General features: G+C 39.6%; 1 protein-coding gene across 1 annotated transcript; it reads right to left on the bottom strand.

Moving 5' to 3' along the window:
* Positions 1-807: 807 nt before the first annotated feature.
* On the bottom strand, positions 808-4,625 carry LOC145130927 (protein FAR1-RELATED SEQUENCE 5-like). Its single transcript, XM_079065682.1, has 6 exons — positions 4,250-4,625; positions 2,450-2,554; positions 2,308-2,396; positions 1,464-2,215; positions 1,124-1,382; positions 808-908 (listed from the first exon to the last, which is right to left on the bottom strand). The coding sequence occupies exons 1-6, from the start codon at positions 4,623-4,625 to the stop codon at positions 894-896; spliced, it is 1,596 nt and encodes a 531-aa protein (XP_078921808.1). The 3' UTR covers positions 808-893.
* Between the last annotated feature and the right edge of the window lie 10,538 nt (positions 4,626-15,163).

Genomic DNA, 15,163 nt, shown 5'->3' with positions numbered 1-15,163 from the left:
TCGTAACAATTCAGGTGGAATAATATCCTTCTGCCACCGCCTTAGAAGATACTTCGCTGGTATGAATTGGATGTTGTAGGCTTTCATTGCAGTAAAAATGTGGCGACAAAGAATCCCAAATTTTTCAAAATTCATACAACTACAAATGAATGTGTCTTCTTTCTGGTCACATTTAACCTGCATACAAAAATAATTACATATATATGCAAAATTTTGTGTGTTTAAAAACTGATACAAGAGTTTAAAATAATACCGTATATATAGAGTCTCTTAGCATCTTATCCCATTTGTCATCATCATCATCACTGTCGATATCCGACTCAGCTCGATTCGAGGTGGAAGATCCATGTGGCCTAAATTCTTTTATCAGAAACTCATGAACATGGTCAACGATGTTATGATTTAACGAGAAACATGTTGTCATTGACCTGTATATTTCATTGTGAACCTATCTAAACACTTTACGTGTGTAGAATAAAGAAGTGTTTTCCTCTATTGGAAATTTTGTTCTCATTTTAGGGAATTTGTCTTTTGTTTTGAAGTCCAAAGAGGATTGAGTATAACGTTGCTTCTCCATGGCAGATTCAAACGAAATCATAAAGTTTACTAAAGTGGATCCATAATGAGTGTTTTTATGAAAGACTGAGTTCTGACCCTCAGAACGAGATGTTGTTCTCATGAGACCTAACATAGGGACTCTTTTGAAAAAGGCAGGAATCCATGAATGTCTCAAGTTATACATTCTCCTTAACCAAGTATTGTCGTTAAGATCATGTTCATCCAATAGTGCTTGCCATCCCTGTTCGAAATCTTTCTCTTCAAGCTTAGAAATCCAAATCAAGGAGTTGAACTGTAACTTGAATTCCTCGTCATTGACAATATCCAATGATACCTTAGAATGAGAACATCTGCAAAGTGTTAAAAATCACAATCATTGAATCAGTCAAGAATATATAAAGGTAATATTATTGAATGTATAATAATATTAAATACAATTACTCAATGTAGAAATATATGTTAGAGATATAAAAGTATTATCAATGGTTCTTTTCATAATATAACTAACAATGATTCATAATGAATGCAATGTTGACTGAAAGCTTATTAAATAAAATCTTGTAACCTTCAATGGTAATTTGGAAGTGATGTGCCACATACACAACCTATGAATTGAATCTGGGAAAACCTTGGCTATAGCGCTTTTCATCGCTGGGTCTTCGTCAGATAACACCAATATTGGTTGTTTACCAAAGGCTTTAAGAAAAGATTTCAACAACCATGTGTATGAGTCAATATCCTCTTTGCTAAGCAATCTGGCACCAAAAGTAACACATTTTTTGTGATTGTCGATTCCGGTGAAAGGAACAAATACCATGTCATACCTAAAAAGTGGTAAAATTTACATTGAAAAGATTAAGAAATTAAAATTAAAACAAAAAACGTAAACATAAAATATACATAACCTGTTCGTTCGGAATGTGGCATCAAAGGAGACAACATCACCAAACACTTTATAATTTATCTTTGAGGTCTCGTCAGCCCAAAATATAACGTTGAGTTGCTTATTTTCAACTCTAAAGTCGAATGAAAAATTAGGAACACTTTTTGTTCTGTTAGTCATCTTATCGACTAACATTTGCGCATCAGTTCCACCTATGAAGCAATTAAGATCCCTCATCAAAATTTTAAAATCATCAACTGTGCCTCCAATAATGTTGTATCCACCATTGATAGCAGTAAAGAGCCTGTGAGCTTCGGTGGCACCAACATTCTGATTAGAAAGACTGATAATGAACGATTTCTGCCATGAATTAAGTTGTCTATGGTATCGGGAAAACAATATGTTATCTTGAGACATAAGTTCATGATTATGTTCCTCTACAAACTCATATAGCAACCATGTAGACCTTCCTTTTATCATACTAAATCTGATACATGCATTGCATCCAGTCCTTCGACTATCAGTCCTTCTTTGAATCTTACATTTGATTGGGTTCAATGTATCAATAGGACCTGTATTAGGAAGACCTTGTCTGTTACACACAAGGTATCTCAATCTAATAATACCCTGCGCATTTTTCCTATTCGTCGTTTTTCTGACATCAAAACCTGCTGCAAGAGCGTACTTATAATACATATATGTTATATCTTCATACGACTTGTAATGGCCTTTGACTTTCGGCTTAACTTCATCAGGTACCTTTGGAATCCAATACTGTTATCCATTAATAATCACATGTTGATGATTATCATTAGATTGATTATCATCAAATCCACTCAATGCCTCGTCTTCAATCGAATTATTACGTAAATCGTTTGCATCTTCATCAATATTATCATAAATATCACAATCTTCTCCTTAAAAAATGATGATGAATTAACATAAAATATACAACCTGAATAAGAGAAAATGAAGTTAACAATTAAGAAAAAGTCCATGAAATTAAACCTGGATTTTGATCAGTTCCATGTTGTTGTTCATCGAACGGACTCTCATGATAAGTATAATCTATTCCATCCTGCATTGAATTGAAATCAGCATGGCCACCGTCTACTGTATGACAATCCATATGGATTAACAGAATAATCAAATCGTTTCAACGATGAATCATACGATGATTTTAAGACTCATAACACGAAATTAATAATACGTGGGTTTCAATTGTGGAATATGGAAAGATCAATTAGCATATTTACAGGCAATTTGTTTTAATTAGTTGTTTGACTTTTCTGTAAATTGACATGTTTACCCTTAAAATTAAATTTAATTATTTTTTAAAATGATAAAATTTGATTGGTTGTAAATCGTCCTCACGTATTCACACTAATTCATGTTTTTAAATGAACCTACTTCTATATATATATATATATATATATATATATATATATATATATATACATACAGTGGCGGAACCTTTAAGGGGCCAAGGGAGGCCATGACCCCCCAGATTTTTAGAGTACTAATACGTAATATGGTCATATATTTTCATTTGTAAAAAGTCAGAGGAAGAAACTAATAAACACTTTTAATTCTATAAAAGTAAATCGATGATACAATCTAATCTAGAAATTATTTACTCAATCTTTACAACATTTAAGAAACTAAATAACGACACTTTTTAAAAACAACAAAAATCCAATTCTAATTTATAGGTTTTTTTCAATCTTCAAAACAATATAAAAACCCTAAAAATTTATACCCTGATGAGAATATTACGCTATAGATCGATAGATTCCAAGCAGAAAAACAATACCAATCAAGTAAAGAACACAGGAATAGATCAAATGATGTCGAATGATTAATAACTCACACCTCAGAAGAGCTCGATGAATAACTTCGACTGTAGAGGTGTGCTAGGGTTACAATGCAAAGTAATTAATGAAAACCGATACCATAAAGCTATACATGCATGCACAATATATATGCTAACCCTAATAGTAATCCACGGTTGGACAGGCGCAAACCGGGTAAACAAAATGGGCTATTAACCGAGCCCAAAGACGCAACACTTAGACCCAACAATCTCCCCCTTTGCGTCAATTGAGGCGAGAGACTACTTTGGCTGAGTGACTTTCGTCTTCTTTACAACCTTGAACAGCCTAGGAATGATGGCAAGAAGAATGTGACGAAAAAAAATATACCATCGAAGCATATCAGTAAACAACTTTTTATCAGCTTAACTGTTCTGATTACACCTATGAATAATCTCCAAAACATGCTCCAAACATGCGGTGGAGAATAGGTGTTTGTTAATTAGAGCGAACATGCATTTTTGACCTTCGCCCCTTATGAACATGACAGTGTGAAACCTGGGATCAATTTTTCCCTTAATCATCGCATTCACATCGCCTGCCCTTCCTATCGCCTTCACAGTGGTTCTCTTATGAATGGCAGAAGCGATCTCCTGATCCATCTTCGCGACTTCATGAATATAGCATACGAGCATTCGCTTGATGTGATCGATAATAGGCTGATACTCCAGTGGATTGGTCAGCAAAATGTTATTCAGAAGTATCCAATCATGAGGATTCAGGTTTGGCAGGTCAACAAGGGAAATCATATGAACCGAGCTATCAGAGCCTCGGGTCACTTTGAATTTGATGTTGATGAATTTCACTGCCGAAGTGGGTTTCAACACCTTGACCGTTGTGATTTTCTGATTACTCCAGGTCAGGTATTGTGGCTGAGCAAACTCTAGATAATACTCAAGCAAATCCCGATCGACCTTCGGGTCTGGGGAAGGAATGCCAGCCTTTGACTCAAAACAATGGAAAATGAACGCCTTTCGGGTGATGGGCATGTCAAACTGTGAGTCCTTGGAGTTCTCAAGCCCAAACGAAGAAACCGGTTCGATCCAATGAGTGCTCGGTGCATCGATTACCTCTCTTAGAAGCGATTCCATAGTCCATTCAGGAAACATGGACTTCTTTTGCTCTAGCAATTCGTTCGCTTTCAACTCCTTGTCATGAAGTTCCTTCTCTCTCTGAATCCTCTCCCGAATCTCTTGATAAGTGGCCTTGACTTTCAGACTTTCAGTTTTTGAAGCATTGCCTTCTGTATCATTGTCATTGTCATTTTCATCTACATCATCATCTCTAATTTTCTTCTTTCTCTTGTCCTTCATACTGCCCGAAGCTTCATTATCCTTCGGCTCAGTAGTGACTTTCGGTTTGTGAGATAGATGAGGTTGGCCTTTGCCCTGAGTAACCTTATCTTGAGTAACCTTATCCCCCCTTGTTTCAGAGGGACAACAGTCTCCGAAACACCTTCAATCTTGCTCAAAACATCCAGAGCAGGTCTCAACTTCTCAGCCAAATGGCGTCAAATTGAGATGGTGAGAATGGAGTCATGGGCATCCAGGAGGTGGAGGAGAATAGAGTGGACATCACCAACCGAACTCTTAATTATTTCTCGCTCGGTTTTTAAGTCTGGAATCTCCTGGTTGGCTGTCTTGAGCTTGAGATTCTGAATTTTAAGTTGTGAAGTGCGCTTATCCAGCTCATCCATAATCTTGTTTTCAACAGCAAGCTCAGATTCAAGTTGAGTCAGCCGAGCATCGATCGAAGTATGAAGCTCTTGGTTAGCAGCCTGAATGGATTTGCGAGCTTCCTCGAGATGTTTCTTTTCGGCTGCCAGTGAACGCGTAAGATGATCAACCGAAGCATTCACTGTTTCAGTATTCTTCTTGGCAGCAGCTTGAAGAGAATCTAGAAATATATGTGCCTCAGAAATTAGTTTTTCGACATTTGCGGTCGCCTGCTTGCAATCCTTGGTAGATGCTTCAACTGCAAGTGAACCATTCTGACAAGCGGAGGTTGAGGCTTCAATTGCTTTAGCAGCACTGGAGATGGAATTGTCATGCTCCTTGACAACGGATTCGAACAGTGCCTTAAGTGCCGCTTCCGAGTACGCACTGGCAGAAGAGGAAGAGAGCAAGCGGTCAAGTTTGTCATTCAATGTATTGAGATGCTTTTTGGATACAGGAGCGTCATCATCGTCATCACTCTGTACTCGATACAGACTGAAGTAAGTGGAGTCAAATTCCATGTCTTCACCGCCAAGAACAGGATCAGAGTCATGTGATGGAGGTGGGGATAAAGGTGCTGAGGTAACAGGAGGATTAGAACCGAGAGTAGATGCCCCCGTATCAGATACGTTGACACGAACAGTAGGTTCTGTTGGATGAGTGGTGGTGGTAGAAACTACAGTGAATAGTGGGGTTGTAATTGGGATGGAGGTTGCATTTGTAGAGGAGATAAGTGGAGGACAAGGAGCAATAGTAGTAGGAACCGAATGTGTAGGAGGGGAGTTTCGGTTGCTATCATTGGTGGGTCAGGGTGGAGGCGAATTACCTCTAGGTGGACTCTCAGATTCAGTGGCTTCGTCGTCGGTTGACTCAGGGTCAGGCTGGCCATCAGAAGAAACATACTCATGGTCACTAGTAGATGGGGAAGGAGAATTCGGTCTGCGAGCTTGCTTCTTAGTCTTGCGCTTCTTTGGAGAAGTAGGCTCCACTTGCTCTGACTTGCGTTTCTTAGGGGTCGAAACTTTGGAGGATTGACCGACCTTTTCCCCTTTGTTATCAGGCTTCTTTCCTCGTTTTACTGGCTTGTCTGCAGCATCCAACGAGCTTTGCATCTCGGGAGTAAGTTGGCGTGGACCCGAAGGAGGCAACTTCCTATAATCAGCCATGACATTACTTTCGCTGGAGACACATCGGCTCATTGATTTAGGAATAGAACCGATGTACATGAACTTTGTTGGGTCAGTCACAATGATTTTGACCATGTGAAAAGTCGCAATAAAAGTCCTCAGAGCACCTTCCATTACAGGAATCTGAAAAGTCTGAATAGCTCTGTTAGTGACCAAAGTCCAAAAACGACCACAGAAAATTTCAGAATGTTTGGTTGAGGAGTTGAGACTCTGCACCAGTTGTGCCCAGATAAGTGACCCGTAATCCAAATTGATACCGTTATAGAGACCATAAAGAATGGTCAGGAATCCTTTACTAGCTTCATCCGACCCTGCAACACGTTCTGCTAACCCCTTGTAGAGAAGGGTAAGAAGACCATTTCATTGAGGTGGCAAGCAGGACTTCTCGAACTTCGTCACCGTCGTTATAACGTCTATATATCCCATGTCATAAAGCATCGAAAACAACTGAGTCGTTGTTATGAAATCCGGTGAGATGACAGAAGCATCTGCAGCAAGCCCTAGTAATGAGCAAAAGCGTGCTTTGGATACCGATGTCTTTTGATTAAAGATATCGAAGAAGATCCGTTCATCGCGTTTGTCGTATGAAGCGGTGAAATAAACCTGTGACAATAGTGACATTGGAACTGATTCGACTTGAGTGAGAGCAATCACCAAGGGAGAATACTTGAGACATTCCACAACGTGAAGCATGTACGAATCATAAAGAAAAGGGTCCAGTTGGATGATGAGGTTCTGATTGGATTTTAGCGTGAGCAAAGATGATGACACTGTTTGATCTTGGAAAGAGGATGATTCCGCCATTGTTGTAGTGAAGAAGAAGAAGATGAACAGTAAGAAAAATCACCAATTTGTTCTTGAGAGATAGAGGAGATTTGGTAAAGTAGCCCAAAAGGTATGAGAAAACCTTTTATACCGTCGCTAGGAGAGAGAAAAATCCATGTGTGATGATGATTCGATCTCTGAAACGTCGCCAGAAAAAGCGGGATTTGACAGCCTGGTTACGTCAGCCGGCGTGATATTAGGTGCCATTTCAAATTCACGCGCCTTTTTAACCTTATCTCCCGTTCAAATTTTGAACCGTTTCAACTTCATGCTAACGCACCCGGATTTGATTTTTATTATTAAAATAAATCGTGACGCATCCTTTCTCTTTATTTTAAGGAACCTTCGCCCCATATTAGAGTGAACAATCATTGCAGTTAGAGCCGAAAGCACAAATCTGGAAAAGTGCCATTAGTATCACAAACAAGAATTTAGAAAATCATAAAGATCTTCGAGCTAGAGTGTGTCAATGAAAAGGAAATAAAGCAAACTATATGTGGGATTTAAGTGATGTCTATGTAGACACGAAACTATGGATCCCGGGCACGAATCTCTTCCTTCAAAGTCAAGAGAGACTGAGAAGTGTCTGTGTGGTTTCCCATGGATTACGATCAAATGTTTGTAAAGAAACATTGAAAGGCATCTTTTCAATTATAGGCTTTAGTGGGCAGTTTACCTTCAACCGAACATCGATACTTAAAATAAGACCGAAAGTTGGATGAAGTACTTGTGAGACTGATGTGGCCTGTTGAACAAGTAGGTTTGATAAAATATTCAGTGAGTGGATGTATTTAGAAATCTCAGGACAAAAATAAATTGGATCTTAGGGAAAGAAACGTCCTGGTGTTAGACAATTTCATAAAGATCACGCAAAAAAAATAAAAAGAGATTTCGTGAGGTGACAAGTAATAGCTTGAACATTGGAGCGTTCACCGTCAATTCATTCAAGGTGTTGGATTTTGGGTTTCACTTAGCTCGTGGTAAACGAAACTAAGATCATCAACGCAGAAATTGAGTAACCATAAACCTCAGTGGTAATTTCTGAGAGTCTCAAGGGTTATGATTGTGAAACGAAACTTAATGGAGAAATGTGAGGTGGTTAAGGAACCGAAAGTACCTCTGCTATATAAGAAGGACAAAGTAGAAAACTCTTAACTCACTATGAGAAGAGTTAGGTAGCTCATGACTTGAGTGATTTTAGCAGCCTGCTTTGGAAGAAACGAATGGTGTATTTCGAATCATTAAGGCTTCACTCAGAGTTTTGGAGGCTTCGGTCTACATGCAGCAGCATGCTTCTAGGGACCCTTAACTAGTACATAGATAAGAATGTTATACCTGCCCCATCAGCATCGTGTTTCGCATCTATGAACTTGAATTGATGTTTAGAATAGAGATATAAGACATAAAAACACATAGAAATAATTTTGAGGTTTTTGGATTTTCTGAAAAATAATAAAAACAGAAAAGAAAATATTTTTGGATTTTTGGATTTTCTGAAAAATAACAAAAACAGAATAGATACTAAATACAAACACTCGAAAGAATAAGAGAGCTTTACAAAGTTATACAACCGAAACCATACCTTAGAAAAGATAAAGCGAAATAGACCGAGCGTTCGGTTTATTTCGGTTCCCGAAAAATTCTAGAGTCGAAATAGACCGAGTGTTCGGTTCATTTCGGTTCCCCAAAAAAAATTCAAGAGCCGAAATAGAACTAGCGTTCGGTTCATTTCGGTTCCCAAAAATTCAAGAGCCGAAATAGACCGATCGTTCGGTTCATTTCGGTTCCTAAAAATTCAAGAACCGAAATAGACCGAGCGTTCGGTTCATTTCGGTTCCCGAAAATTCAGGAGCCGAAATAGATCGAGCATTCGCTCTATTTCGCTTATTAAATTTTATTAAAAAGAAATGGGTTTCGGTGCTGACTCAGCTTCCATCATTCCCAAGCCTTGGAGTATCTTGTTAAAGCTTGCTTCTGGTAAGGCCTTGGTGAAGATGTTAGCCAGTTGATCTGAGGACCGAACGAAGTGAATTTCAACATTTCCATCTTGAACGTGGTCCTTAATGAAGTGGTATCTCAGTGCGATATGCTTTGTCTTGGAGTGTTGCACTTTCAGAGTCAGAGTAGAGAGGGATTTTCTTCATGCTTAAGCCATAATCTCTAAGTTGGCTTTGTATCCATATGACCTGTGATGTACAGGACGCTGCAACCATGTACTCAGCTTCGGCTGTGGAAAGGGACACGCAATTTTGTTTCTTTGACTGCCAGCTGACAAGTTTGCCATCAAGGAACTGGCACCCGCCGGTTGTACTCTTTCGATCCAATCCACATCCACCAAGATCAGCGTCAGAGAAGGCTTGAACAAAGAAGCCGGATTTTGCAGGATACCAAAGACCGAGAGACAAGGTTCGCTTCAAATAACGGAAGATATTTTTCACTGCGACCATATGAGGTTCTCTTGGATTTGCTTGAAACCCGGCACAGTAGCAGGCAGAAAATATAATGTCCGGTCTACTTGCTGTTAGATACATAAGAGATCCTATCATTTGACGATAAAGAGTCATATTAACAGCCGGTTTCTCAAGAGATGGAGTCAACTTCGTGCCAAATGCCATTGGAACCTTTACTTTAGAATCTCCCATCATGCCGAACTTCGTTAACAACGTCTTTGTGTACGCTTCCTGATTGATGAAGATGCCTTCTGGTCCCTGTCTTATATTCAATCCAAGGAAAAAGTTAATCGGACCCATTGCGCTCATTTCAAATTTTGTCTCCATCAACTTCCTGAATTCAGCTGTTAAGCTAGGATTCGTGGAGCCGAAGATGATATCATCGACGTAAATTTGAACAATCATTAAGTGTTCGCCTTCTTTCTTGCGAAAGAAGGTTGGGTCGACCGAACCTTGCTTGAATTTTGACATTTTGAGAAAATGAGTTAGAGTTTCATACCAGGCTCTTGGGGCTTGCTTTAATCCATAGACTGCTTTATCCAAAATGTAGCAGTGATCAGGATACTTCTCGTTCACAAAACCAGGTGGTTGCTCAACGCATACCGTTTCTTCTAGTTCTCCATTCAAGAGAGCATATTTTACGTCCATTTGGAAAACTTCGAAGTTTTTATGTGCAGCATATGCCATGAAGATTCTTACAGATTCCAACCTTGCTACTGGAGCGAAGGTCTCTTCATAGTCTATTCCTTCTTCCTGGAAATACCCTTTCACCACTAGCCTCGCTTTGTTGCGAATGACATTACCCTCTTTATCTAACTTATTTCTAAAAACCCACTTTAAACCGACTATAGATGCATCCTTTGGTGTGGGAATCAGTCTCCAAACACGATTTCGTTCAAACTCATGGAGTTCGTCTTGCATAGCTTGCACCCAATCAAAGTGATCAAGAGCAGCATTTACCGTCTTCGGTTCAACTTTAGAGACAAACGAATTAAACATGCAGAATTCTACTTGAGAGAATAAAGCAGTTTGCTTCGCTTTTATTTGTGAGCGTGTGAGAAAACCCTCTGATGATTCACCAATAATTTGAGTTTTAGGATGATCCTTTGTCCATTTTATGAGAGGAGGGTAATTTTGATCATAGGCAGGATCCAGCTCAGCATTGACTTCTTCTTGCAGTTCTGACATATCGCCTTCGTCATTTGCATTTTCATTCTCCCCTTCTAATGGCGAACCGAATCCCATGTCAGGTTCAGTGCTCTCCCCCTCAAATGGATCTTGATCGGTTGGGGTATTTGATGGATTCTCCCCCTGGAAATGCATGTCGTTTGGTTTTGGTGTAGACGAACCCTCCCCCTGGAGTCTTGTGCTTTCTCTTGGAGGGTCATCAGTAGTTGGATGTTTACCTGATGCAGTATGTTCACTGAGTCTGCTTCTTGGTTGATTGTTAAGGTTCTCTTTCCATGTCTTTGGCAGCTTCATCGATGATTTTCTTCAAGGAATCGATTTTGTTATCTGCTGCTTTTGCTTCGGAGTGAATCGCCTTCTCTGGTTCGTCAAAGAGCAGCATGTACTCTTCAAACAGATTAGAAATGGGAACCGAGACTTGACCTGATTCTGGAAAGATTTCCTCTGATGGACTTTCGGTTGTTCTCATTTTCTTCACATAATTGTCGTCAAAAGTGACATAGTAGGTTTCTTCAATCTTCTTCGAGCGTTTCTTCAGAACCCTATATGCTTTTGAAGTAAGTGAATAACCAAGAAAGATTCCTTCGTCTGCCTTGACATCAAATTTGTTTCGGTTTTCTTTGGAATTGAAAATAAAGCATCTTGAACCGAACATGTGGAAAAACTTCACATTGGGCTTACGATTATTCAAAATCTCATATGGAGTGATGGAGAATCGCTTGTTTAGGAAGGATCGGTTCTGAGTGTAACATGCAGCAGCAATTGCATCAGCCCAGAAGTATAGTGGAAGAGAAGCGAAGCTCAACATGGTTCGGGCCGCTTCACATAAAGAACGGTTTCTCCTTTCAACGATCCCATTTTGTTGTGGAGTATAAGGAGCAGAGAAGTTGTGAGTCACTCCCTTTTCAGCCAGAAACTCTTCAAAGTCTTTATTTTTGAACTCTAGTCCACTATCGCTTCTTATATTTCTTACCACCTTTCGCAGCTGCAATTCCACTTGCTTGATAAAGACCTTCAGCTTGGGAGTAGCTTCTGATTTATGTTTAAGAAAGAAAACCCAGGTGAAGCGTGAAAAATCATCTACAATTACAAGTATAAACTTACTATCACCGAAGCTTTCGATAGCCGAAGGGCCACATAGATCGATGTGGAGTAGTTCAAGAGGTTCGACGTTCTTTGTATTAATACGAGAAGGGTGACTCTTTCGGCTTTCCTTGCCCATCTCGCATGCTGCGCAAAAATGTTCTTTGTCGAATTTAAGAACAGGAAGGCCACGCACGTGATCACCGAGCACCAGTTTATTAATATCTTTGAAGTTCAGGTGTGATAGTATTCGGTGCCACAATCAGCTTTCATCTGAGTTCGCCTTTGACAGCAAGCATATTGCTGGCTTTCCTTTTATCGGATTGAGATTTAGAGGATATATTTCCCCTTTGCGCTCAGATTTCAACAGATGTTTCTTCGTTTTCTTCTCAATTATCTCTGAGCCCTCATCATCAAACGAGACTTTTAAACCGGTTCCCACAACCAGTTGAGAAACACTGATGAGGTTGTGCTGTAATCCTTCCACGTAGGCTACTTTTCGTATTGAGAATTCTCCATTGGTGATCATTCCATACCCTTTGATCGTGTCGTAAGAGTTGTTTCCGTATTTCACACATCCACCATCCTTAAGGGACCGAAACTCCCTAAGCTCTTCCCTCCTCCCAGTCATGTGACGAGAGCAGCCACTGTCAATATACCATTCTTCATCAAACTGCTCGTCACTGATAACCTGCAAAAATTAAGCAGATTTAGGAACCCAAAGTCTCTTGGGCCCCGGTGAGACTTTTACAGAATAGGGAATTGCAACCGAAAAATCAACCATGTATGTTATTTTTATTAAAGTGGTTTCATCTTTTCGTTTGATGGTGTAAACTTTGATTTTATTTTCATCTTGTTTTAACTTGTGTGTGTTATTGTTAGTTGGTTTCACAGTAGAGGTTTTCTTGGAGGTTCTAAGGTTAGCTGACTTTTTGGTGTTTTGGACTTCAGTATCTGAGTACAACTTTCCCTTTCCTTTGACATCCTTCACAGAGTTGGGCTTTGGTTGAGAGTGAAGATGATGGGATTTGGGACCGAAACTTGACTTTCGGTTCTGAGCACTTGTGTTGGGACCGAAACTGGACCTTCGGTTCTTGACGTAGTACGAGTTTGGGCCAAAACTTATCTTTTGGTTCTTGTTACCACAAGTATTAGGATCGAAATGGGTCGTTCGATTCGTCTGACTGTACGACTGACGGTTATTGACATGTGCTTCCTTTTTCATCTTGAGATTAGAAGCTTTTTCAGAGCGAACATAAGTGGGGTTTTGGGATTTCCAAAACTCCTTTCTCTCATTGAGATTCTTCATGTATCTTTTGTTCCTCTGTTGTTTCTGTTCAGCAAGTTGCTCTTGAGTCAAGTGAATGTTGGCCTTAGGTTTCGTTTTCTTCTCAAGAGCTTCGGTTGTTGTTGATGAATCGCTGGTAGCTTTTGGTGGTTCATCTGGTATTTCTTTTGTACCACTTGTACTGTGTTTATCCAAGCTTGATGGCTTGGTGAGGGGTTCGGGTATGTATCCTCCCTTAACCCTCCATGAGGTTTGCTCTGACAAACCAACTGTTTCGTCTGCATTATCGATGGCAGCAGACTAGAAGTAGTCATCACAGGCTTCAGCATTATCTTTGTCAACCAAGGACGTCAATTCCACCGTTTGATTCTTAGTTAGTCCAGTGACTGAATACACTTGGTTTGGAGTAGTTTGCACCTTCTGATAGACAACGGCCTTTTCCTTGAGTTTCTTCGATTTGTCCTTTGACATCCGAGCGTATTCAACCGAATTTTCAGATATTAGCGGTTTTGCTGCTTCGGGTTCGCTCTTAAGAAATTCTGAACAGTCGACCTCATCTTCTACAGAGATTTCACTCATCTCACTCTCCTCATCAAATTCAGAAGTGGTTTCTAAATTTATTTTATTTTCTGAACTCAATTTGGCGTTGGATGAGTCAAACTTCTGCATAGTCTCGGTCTTATTTTTAATTTCTCGTTTTCGTCCAGTAAATTCTTAAGCATGCTTTTAGGTTCTTTAGACTCAATGAAAGATTCAATTTTGTCCAGTCCATATTTGTAGGTGACTGAAATTTCATCCGAGGACATTATAGATTCACATTCAACAATGACTTCGTCCTCCTTAAATTCAAGGAAAGACAAATCATTTTATGAATATGTTTTGCTATCTCACAATCTAAATGTAACTGAGTGATGTTAGTATATAGGCATTTAGCAATCAAACAGAAAACATTTCTTTGTTTCAAAAATTTCAAATTGTCTCTTTGCACATAAATAAGTTCATCCCTAGCCCTACTTAACTCTAACTCCTTCTGCTGAATCCACATCCTTCTCTCTTCACTCTTGGAAGACTCCCTGCTGAGTTGGTCAGTTAGGTTAGAATTAGCCAGGCGAGTTTGCATAAGACTGCCACTTAAATTAGAAAACTTGAATTTTAATTCATTTAAGTCTTTTTCGTAGTTTGTTATTGGTACTTTATAAGATTCTAGGATAGTTTGTACCTTCTTGATCAACTGATCGCAATCACTGATCTTTTCACTCATGGGCTTGGTAGCGAAACATTTGTCTTCCATGACCTTCGCTTCCTCATGCTTACTTTCGGTTGTAACCATTAAGCATCTCCCACCCGACTCAGCAACTCCTTCTCTCGCCACATATGCTCTTCCATGCGAGGGTCTTCGTACCTCTTCATCCTCAGAATCTGTAGACCATACTTCCACTCCACCGAACTCATCATCAATAACGTTTTCCTGCACAATCAAAGCATTCATAGAAATGTTAGTAGCTTTCTTCTTCTTTATCTCCTCCAGCTTTCTCATGTAGTAAGCTTCGTCATCTTCACCATCCTTCTTCTCAGCCATCCTCCTTAGCATGCAATCCTTGGCAAAGTGGTTCTTGCCATGACACTAGTTGCACTCGTAACCAGAGTCTCCCACAAGCTTACTCTCCTTCTTTTCATTGTCCTTTTGAGTGGTGTTCTTCGGTTCTTCTTTCACCTTTTCAGAACTATAGCTTCCCTGCCAGTTTCGGTTCTTGTTGATCGGGAACTTTCTGTGAGCAAACTTCTTTGGGTTTGTGGCCATCATAGTATATTCTTCGTTGGATAGATCAAATTCTGACATATCAGATTCCTCTTCTTCGTCTGCTACATACTTGCTTTTAGAAACAAGGACCAGTGAACCCACACCCGAAACTACCTTCGCTTCTTTTGTCACCATACTTTCATGAGATTTGAGAATACCCATCAGTTTCGCCAGTGAATATGATTTAAATTGCTCATGAGCCTTCACAGTCGAAACCACCGCCATCCACTCGGGCCTTAATCCATTCATGAAGGTAACCTTTTGTTCAATCACCTTCCTTTGAATGCCATGCTTCAACATCTAACTGAGCAGAC

Source organism: Lactuca virosa, chromosome 1 (assembly GCF_052849685.1).
Source record: "Lactuca virosa cultivar CGN04683 chromosome 1, Lactuca_virosa_CGN04683_v6, whole genome shotgun sequence".
Lineage (NCBI taxonomy): Eukaryota > Viridiplantae > Streptophyta > Magnoliopsida > Asterales > Asteraceae > Lactuca > Lactuca virosa.
This window is presented reverse-complemented; position numbering and strand designations above follow the sequence as displayed.

What these genes read in the sequence shown, in the direction of transcription:
- LOC145130927 (XM_079065682.1), bottom strand. Translation starts at nt 4,625, where the DNA reads ATGAAGGACAAGAGAAAGAAGAAAATTAGAGATGATGATGTAGATGAA. An exon ending in TGGAACTGATCAAAATCCAG is followed by an intron (nt 2,397 to 2,449) that starts GTTTAATTTCAT and finishes TCTCTTATTCAG; the next exon opens with GTTGTATATTTTATGTTAAT. An exon ending in GCCACATTCCGAACGAACAG is followed by an intron (nt 1,383 to 1,463) that starts GTTATGTATATT and finishes ACCACTTTTTAG; the next exon opens with GTATGACATGGTATTTGTTC.